General features: G+C 38.2%; 1 protein-coding gene across 1 annotated transcript in view; it reads left to right on the plus strand.

The window, feature by feature from the left end:
• The window catches only part of RNASEH2B (ribonuclease H2 subunit B), a 77,364-nt gene extending 73,124 nt beyond the window's left edge, over positions 1-4,240 (plus strand). Inside the window, exons 9-10 of the mRNA XM_044668945.1 lie at positions 1,759-1,839; positions 3,744-4,240. Of these exons, the coding sequence (XP_044524880.1) occupies positions 1,759-1,839; positions 3,744-3,851 (189 nt within the window). The 3' untranslated portion in view covers positions 3,852-4,240. The remainder of the gene's footprint in view (positions 1-1,758; positions 1,840-3,743) is intronic.
• Positions 4,241-9,502: the final 5,262 nt, after the last annotated feature.

Here is a 9,502-nt window from a genome sequence, read left to right on the forward strand (position 1 = left end):
TATATATATATATATATATATATATATACCTATCCAATTTTTTTTAAGATTGTTGTTTGACTTTATGAAATTTGTTTACCAGTACACACCAGGAAACAAGAAGATTTTTTGTTTAAGTTTCCAAGTATAAGAATAATAAATTACTAATATAATTATTTATTATAATCAATATGCCAATACTCATTATTATAATCATACTACATTATAAAATGTTAATAGCATATTCACATTTTTAAAAGAGAAGTATTAAAGGAGCACAGTTTTTAATCTCTCCTGAGTTCTACATTAAGGTAGCCACTTTCATCCATGAGTTACAAACCATCATAAACCTTGCCTCTCAAAAAATGTTGTAGAAATTTGAGGCCTGGAAATGGGTCATGATCAGAGAGCAAATTGAAGACAACACCGAGATTAGCACTCTTGTTTCTAGAAGAACATGAATGTTGTGCACATATCTCTTCATGGAGTCTATTTCTTTCCTTTTTTGTTTTAGAATCTACTTTTTAGGGACCTCTACTCCTTGCAACCTCTGTTCTCTAAGGGATGCATCTTCTGTGTTTAGTGTTGCCTCTATTTGTTTAGTTTCATAGAAATGTGAGACCACTCTAGAGATGTCCATTTTTACTTGGGCACAAGATCAGTGTTAGAAGCATAAATATTAAACTGTTTAAATATTTGACTCTGTTGTCAGTGTGGTCTTATGGGAAATGGTTTTTGAGAAAAACAGTTGTGGCTGTAATTCTAATATTACCATGAACAATCACCTAGGCTATTCACACTTCAATTTTCCTACTTTTAATATGAAATTCTTAGCCACCTCATAAAGTTGTTGTGATGTGGATAAAGTGAGGCAATCAATAGACAGTGATTTTAAAACTATAGTTATTATCAAGCGTGGCTTAAAAAAAAAGAGGAGAAAATATAATATAGCTCCCTCTTTTCACAGAGGTTAGGAAGAGGGAAGGTCCATGGGTGTTTAATGCCATATATACTGGCAGACAATTGATGCCACTTAGTTTTGTATTGCTGCTTTTTGTGTCTCTTTTCTTTTGTTAAAAGGGAGGGTACTCATTGGAAGAATAAGGAGAAGAATATATTTGGAAGTGAAGAGGATTTAAAAAAAGATAATAGTTTTTTTTAAAGCAAGTTTAAAAATAAAGCCAGTTTCAGGTATATTATTAGTATACTAATATAATAAGTACTAAGGAACAGTTAGGTAGTGCAGTGGCTAGACTAAACTAGGTCCAGAGTCTTTCTGAGTTCAAATCTAGCCTGGCCATGTCACCTACCCCTATTTGCCTCAGTTTCTTCATATGTAAAATGAACTAGAGAAGGAAATGGCAAGATCACACCAGTGTCTTCACTAAGAAAACCCCAAAAGTTACTAAGATTTGGATGTGACTGAAAAGTGACTCAACAACAATAGAAGGGCAGTGTATCAGTCATTGTCACCAAAGACTAGACATATGCTGTCCTTATGGAAACATGAGCATCATTTTTAGCCTGGTATTTACTTAAATGTCTTTTGGTGGATGATGTGCCATGATATCCCCAAGGCAGCAGCCAGTGCTTTTGAGAATTGATGTTGCATCATTGGATGGCCGAGCCTAACCTGTGAGTTGGTGCTTGTCTAGGTAGCATGGTTGGGCTACTTGAGTGGGGAGCAATGAAGCAGGGGCCTCTGGACTTGGACAACAGTTTACCCTGAACCATGGTGACATTTGACAATGACACCGCTTCATCATTCTGACATTTCAGAAAAGGAAGTCGTCAGGTGGTCCTGTAGAAGCAGAGGAAGACTACACTAAGTTTAACAGTGTAGATCTGAAGACCAAAAAGGTATGTGTCCCCAGAGCAGTGTGGTTACTCAGCCGATCCCACTTTTCTGGGGGATGTTTATCTGCATGTCTTTAAGTCTCTGACTATGGAAAACAAGCCATTTGTCCAGAAACTCACTGGGGCAAAGCTTTCAAAAGCTCTACCTATAGAGTTAAGCCCTGGCAGGTGTTATTGAGCTAGGAAACCTGTTGTCCCCGATCAGATTAGCTCCATTCTGAGCAACTTGCGTGGCCATCAAAGGATATGTAAATTTATTTATTTTATATTTATTTGGCCATAGCAGCTCATGGGTATTAAAGTGGAGAGTTTTCAGCCTGAATGGTAGAGAGAATACCCTCACAGTTGCCATCAAAGCACCCCCCCCATTGAAGTAAGTTTCAGATGGTGTCAAAATCGAGGTGCCTATTCTTGAAGTTCAAAGAAAAGTATGGATAAGGCTGCCTTAACTTTCTTTTTTCTTTTTTTTATTCATAGACTCCTTGCTTTAGAAAATAATGTCAAAATAGAAAATCACCAGTTAACATTATCTGTGCTGAATTGTGCTTTTTATTTATTTTGGTAAACATTTCCCAATTACATTTTAAGCTGGTTCCTCTGCACTCTGCTCTAGAAGAGAACATCAGAAGTCATTCTGCCATCCATTCTCACCTCTAAGAGTTATTAGTATATTTCTTTCAAAACTCCTTATTGAAGGGACTGCTGCTTTCTTGAATGATCTTCAGCTCCTAATGGTTGTGAAATTTTTTTTCTTTTTGTCAAATTCAAGTTGTTTCCACTTTGTGAAGCATGTGGCAGGTAGTCACGGGGGCTAACTAAGCATCAGTCTAAGTTTTATGCTTAATTAAGATGTTCAGATTTTCTGTGTTGGGAAAAATGAGCCCCCTGTTCTTTGTACTTCCTATCAAACTCTGGATTAGAAGAACTGAGGCAAAGGAGGATGGCATGCCAATTAAGTGCTTGAGGCAAATTGAAATGTGTTTTTCACCATCCTTTTTTTGCTGCTGTTACTGTTTGTTTTGTTGCCTTTTAATAAAGGACAAAACATAAAAAGGAAGCTTTGAGGTCATATATTCTATTACATAACCTCTTAAAAATGCTTCAACTATGATTTTACTTTTTACACTTTTCAGTCATATGGACTGTGTCTTTCTTTGTGGCGCCTCAGCATTCTTTTCCCTTGAAGCATTGAAATAAACAATTGACTGCTATTTGCCTTCTGTTCTGCAGGGGACAAGAAAACACAGAAACTTAAATTTCAGGATTGTTAGACATTAGCTTTTGAAAATACAGTTTACAAAGCACTTCTTTTTTACAGCTTCCCTCTTCCTGAATTAAAAAAAAATTAAGGAAACCATCGTCCTTGTCCCATGGTGCTTTGCATATACTGGTCATTTTTTTTTTAATATTATCATCTCCTCTATTTTAGTTTCCCATAGAGTTTAAGAATAAAATCAAATGGTAAATGAGTGTGAATTATTCATCATCTGTAAGACAGGGCTGTAATTCAGTCCACTGACAGCACAGAGTGTTGGATCACTGGGAGATTGAGCTGCTGCATGTGTCAGTTCCATTGTCTACATCATTGCCCTTAATGTACCCTCAAGAATGATTCTCCCAAAGTAAGCCATTGGCTGCAATCTTCCATTCTAACAGAAGGAGACGGTTTTGCCTTCTGGCTCTTTTTAGAATGTTCTCTGTTTCTTAGATCTGAGTTCTGAATAGAATTCAAAACTAGTTTTTGTTGAGTAATCACACCCTTATGAAGCCTGTAGCCATGAAGGCTATAATTCCCAGTAATAGACCTTGAGATGTGTGTACCATTCTGTGGTTTGCACGTAGGATTTTCAAAGGAACTGTCTTACAGCTTTACTGACCCAATTTCTCCCTCTCATTTTTATTAACAGACAAATAGCAAAATGACGGCAGCTCAGAAGGCTCTGGCTAAAGTTGACAAGAGTGGAATGAGAAGTATTTCCACCTTTTTTGGCTCAAAAGCTAAAGCATCAAAATAAGGATATTAAAGCCTCTAAAAAATCTAGATAGACTTATTTTTTTATGTTTTTACATAGATCCTGCCCCCATGTACTCATCCCCAATAAAATAAAATATAATATCTCAAAAGAAATATTGGAGTCATAGTTTAATTTTGATTCAGCAAAATTGCATGTGGGAGATTTCTGTGTTCCAGAACACACAAAAAAAGGGTATATGTTTTACAGGCTTTTTGTAACCAGAGGGTCATGTTTGACAAAAAAAAAAGAAACCAAAACTAAAGCTTTTCATAAAGTCACAGCCAGTGTTTGTATTTTATACCCTTGCCTGTTTTGAGGGTTGGGTAAGGGAAATGGGAGTTAGGGAGAGTTGGTTGGCAAGAAGAAGAAAAGTAATCAAGTGAAATAGAATTAACGTACAGCCATACAGTTTCTTCAATAAACACATATACTACAAACATTTGGATGAATGGCTGGTTCTTTATAGAACTTTGATGGATTGTGAGTATAACAATATGATTTTCATGGTCTTCTTGAGAGAAATTAACCAAATCCCAAAGGTGTTAAATTAACTAGGCATTTATGGCCTCGCTGCCCCCTCAGTGGGGAATCTGGGGGCAATCAAGAGAGGATGCCCCCTTCCTGGCAAGCCTTTTTCCTCCATATGTTTTTTAAAGCAGGTCAATTTGTGTTTGGTGAGAAGTGGAGCACGAAAGCTTGGAAACAGATGGTTGTTAGGACTAAAAACAGAGACCACTGGTGTGATGATGTGGGAAGTAAGAATGAGACTCAGTAGAAAAATATAAGTCATAAGGTAAGGAGTACAGATGAGGGAAAATCCAGAGGCCACCAAGTTGGGGAATTAAAGGCAGAACCAGGAGTAAAGCTGGATCTCTGCAAGGAGCAGGAGATGGGTCATTAAGGTTCACATATTTTGGGCTCTGCCTTGCCTCTTGTTGCTCATATGTTCTGAGGGAGATGGATATTCTGAGTATGTTCAGCTGATGGAACCATGTAGTAGATATTAGGTAGAATCCTGTTGAAGTCCCAGACAAAGGCATTACAAATGCTTGTAAAAACTGTTTAGAACCTCCTCTCCCGTTATTGTTAGAGTTAACATTAAGGCCAACATGGTAGAATCAAAGAATTTCAGATTTGGAAAGGACATCAGCTCCCTAGCTCAAACCCTAACCAAAAAGAGGGGGAAGAAAAGGAATTCTTCCTACAACACACCATTTAAATGATGATCCTGCTTTTATTTGAAAACTTTCTATGAGGAGAAATCCCTGCTCTCCTGAGGCAGTCCATTCTGCTTCAAGATAGCTCTAGTTTCTCCTGACATCGTCAAAATTATTTATCTGTCTGCAGTTCCTTCTCCTTGCTCCTTCTGCCCTCTTTCATCTGATTACAAGATTACAACTGATTTCAAATATTTGAAGACAACTATCATTCTTTTCCCCTAACACCAAGTCTTCTCCAGGCTGAAAATCCCTAGTTTCTTCATCCTTATACAGTATGGGCTGAAGGACTCTTGTTCTGGTTGTCCTCCTTTATTTTCCCTAACTTAGACTGGTCTCCCTTACTGCCCATGCCTTCCCTCAGTGATTATCTCACATTTATAGAGGCTGGTAGGTGGGGCACCAGGTAGAGCACTGGACCTATAGAGTTAGGAATAATTACTTTGCTGTATGATCTTGAGCAAGTCACTTAACCTCTTGTTGACCTCAGTTTTCTTATGTGTAAAATGGGAATCATAATAGCACCTTCCTCCTGGTATTGTTGTGTAGATAAAATGAGATGATATTTGTAAGGCTCTGTGCAGACCTTAAAGTCCAAATAAGTGCTAGCTCTTGTTTGTGTTATCTTCCATATTTTTTGCTTGTATGTAGTTGCTGGCATGTTGCCTCTCCCACAAAATGAAGAATTCCTTGAGAGCAGGGATTTTCTTTCTTCCCTTCTTGGTATACTCAGCACTAGCACAATGCCAAGCACAATTGATGCTTAATAAATGCTCATTGTCTTGACTTGCCTGTGTCCTTCCAAAGTTCCAGTGTTCAGAACTGACCACATGATTTATTCCTAGAGATGCTATGTCTATCAGTGCAACCCAAAATGTATCTGTTTTGGCCACTTTTCCAGACTATTGACTCATAGAGTATAAATAAAATTTAAAACAACCTTCAGTCAGTAAGCATTTATTAAGCTCCTACTATGTACCAGGCACTGCGCAAAGGGCTAGAGAGAGAGAGGCAAAACAGTCCCTGCCCTTTGGGAGCTCACACTATAATGGAGGAGACTATATGATAGAAAAGCAGCTATATACAAACAAGCTACATACATGACAATAAGAAATAATTAACAGTCAGATAAAAAAATTGGGAAAACCTTTCTGTTGAAGGTAAAATTTTAGCTGGGATTTGAGCTAAGCTGAGTCGGGAAGCAAAGATCAGGGAGAGCAATCTACTGATGGGAGATGGCCAGAGAAAATGTCCAGAGCTGAGAGATGAGAGAGATTGTTCATAGAACAATCAGGAGGACAGTGTCACTGAATCAAAGATCCAGTGTGGCTTTGGAGGGGGAAAGATATAAGGAGACAAGAAAGAGGGTGAAGGGAGAATAGGTTGTGAAGGGCTTTGAATTCCCAACAGGATTTTGTATTTGATCTTGGAGGGGACTATCGGTAATTGCCAATAAATATTTATTAAGCACCAACTTTTTGCTAGGCACTGGTCTAGGACAAAAATGAAAGACATAAAAATGAAAAAAAAAAATAAAGTTTACTGAGTGTGTGTGTGTGTGTGTGTGAGAGAGACAGACAGATAGACAGATACACATGATTGGATCTGCATTTTAGGAAAATCACCTTCTCAACTGAATGGAGAATGGACTAGAGTGGGGAGGGATTTGAGGCAGGTAGAGCCACCAGCAGTTTATTGCAGTAGTTCATGGATGAGGTAATGAGGGTCTACGTCACAGGAGGGTCTACAATATCAGAGGAGAAAAGAGTATATTTGAGAGATCTTGCTAAGGTGAAATGGACAGGTTTGGTAATAAATTGGATGTGGGAGATGAGAGGGAGTGAAAAGTTGAAGATAACACTTAAGTTGTGAGCCTGGAGGACTGGGAAGAGAGCAGTGCCCTCTAGAGTAATAGGAAAGTTGGGGCAGGGAGAAGGTGTAGTGGGGGGTGGGGGAAGACAATTCATTTTTAACATGTTGAGTTTAAGATGTCCACTAAATGTCCAGTTCAAGGTGTCTGAAAGGCAATTGGAAATTCTAGGCTGGAGGTCAGCAGAGAGTTTAGGGTTGGATAAATAGGTTTGAGAATTGTCAGCGTAGATGATAATTATACCCAAGAGTTAATGAGGTCACCATATTAGGAGACCACCAACTTGCATATCTCTAGGACATTCCTTCTAAGTTTGCATGAAACCATTGATGACTCCATTTTGAGACTTTCCATTAATCCATCCAGGCGCACTATTATTTGACCCAAATCATTTCATTTTTTTCCCTACAAGACCAGAATGAGGTACTTTATTGAATGCTAATAATATCAAAGTAAACAATCTACAGCATTCATGAGATCCTCTAGCTTTATAAATCTATTAGAAAAGGAAATGATCCTTGTTAAAGCTGTGCTTGGTTCTTTGGAAATATTGCTTCCTTTCAGCCAACTCTTTAATAGTAGTCTTGAATTTAGCCAACAAAAGTCCAAATAACTGGCCTGTGAGTTTTAGATTCCATTGCCTTTCTTTTTAATTTGGACATTTATCCGTTTCCAGTCCTTTGGTAATTCTTTTCTTGATGACAATGCTTTACAATCAGGTCTGCCTCCCCCTCCCCCCCCAATACTAAGACATGTCTTTCATCTTAACCTGGTATGATTTGAATACTTCAAGGGCAACACCATACTATCTTATTGCCTTTTTATTTCAGGTAGCAACTCTTTATTAACCATTTTTGTTTTGTACTTTGAAGCCAAAAAGACAAGGAAAATGAGAATTGATCCTTTTACCTTCTCTGTCTTGTTAGATGCCTTTTCCTCATATATTCCTCCTTTCCCCATAGAGCTTATGCAGCACAAAAGCCTTTTTGTTGCCTTTAGTCTTCCACTTCAATCTCAGCCCATTTGAATTTTTGGTTCTCTTGACACTGTTCTTATAGTAGTAGACATGCTTTTTATTTATACTCAGTTGCCTGCTCTTTTTTATGTCTTTTGTAATCTGAGGATAAATTCTTAGATCATTTTCATTGGGCTCTTTAGACAATTCCCACATTTCCTCCTTATTGGAATTATTCTTCTTCTATTCTTCTAGCATAGAGATAAGGATAAGATCTGTGATTTCCTTGGAATTAATCCTCTATGGAGATAACATGGGGATAAGGATAAGACCTGCTTATTTTCATGGTTCAGGGAATTTCTGGATGAAGACATTCTCTTTGCCAAAGCCAGTCATTGAATTAGAGAGCTGCCTAGAATACTAAAAGTTCAAGTCAAAGTTACACAACAATATTTTAAATCTGCCTTCAGATACTTCCTAGCTATGTGACCCTGGGCAAGTCACTTACCTTCTGTTTACCTCCATTTCCTCATCTGTAAAGTAGATAATAATAGCATCTAGCCCCCCCCCCCCCAGTATTGTGAGAATCAAGTGAGATAATTATAAATTGCTTATCACAATGCCTGACACATGGTAAATGCTATATAAATATTATTATTATTATTTCTCAGCATTCAGGTCTTTCTGCTTCCAAGACCAGCTATCTATCCATCAGGGATTTTTAACCTTTTTTTTCTTTGCCTTCTTCAGCTAGGTACAGCAATAGCAGTGCTGGCTGGTAGAAATCACTGACCCCTCCTTTTCCTTTTTGGAATCCTCAGCATTTAGAATAGTGCCTGGGACACAATAGGTGCTTACAAATGTTTATTGTATTATATTGTGATTGGAGGAGAAAAGCTTTTCACTCACTGTAGTTCAGCAGATAACAGCCAGATTTGATAATTCATCAATCACCTAATCAATCTCTACTTCTAGGCAGGAGGATGGACAGAAGTAGGTGTGTGTAGACTGCTTATGCACATATGCATGCATATATAAATATAGATGTATATATATAATATTATTTTTATATAGTTATATAAATAAGCCATTTTTCAGGATAACCTCTGAAGGAAAAGAGATTCTGGACTTCACTCATTTCTGGGTTGCATGAATCACCTCTCATCTGCCCTCATTTTCTGCCCACACACTCTAGTCATTTCTTTAATGCCAGCCGTAAGTTCCAAGAGAGCCAAGGCCTGGCATCAGCCTCTTCCCAGGAACAGGTGTGCCAGTATCTAAGATGGAAGTCTGCCTCTGTCTCAAGGCATCCTGGTTGTTGGTAACCTGGGTCTGTTCTTGTTCCTGCTGTGTTCTTCCGCTTTCGTTCCTGTGGACCTCCTGGCTGCCTGGATTTTTTGCCATCTGCTTTCCCTTGCTCCCTGTTCTCTAGAATTTGTGTCCCACCTTTTCCTGCTTTGACTTCTGGCCAGGCTATTTCTCTGCCTTTTCTGGCCCCAACTTTCTATTCTTCTTAGTGTTGGTGCCTCCTTCCATTATGGATACAGATACAGCTACAATATAGGAAGATAGAATGGTATAGTGGAAAGAACTCTGGAGTTGCGGTCAG

This window comes from Gracilinanus agilis, chromosome 3 (assembly GCF_016433145.1).
Source record: "Gracilinanus agilis isolate LMUSP501 chromosome 3, AgileGrace, whole genome shotgun sequence".
Classification (NCBI taxonomy): Eukaryota; Metazoa; Chordata; class Mammalia; order Didelphimorphia; family Didelphidae; genus Gracilinanus; species Gracilinanus agilis.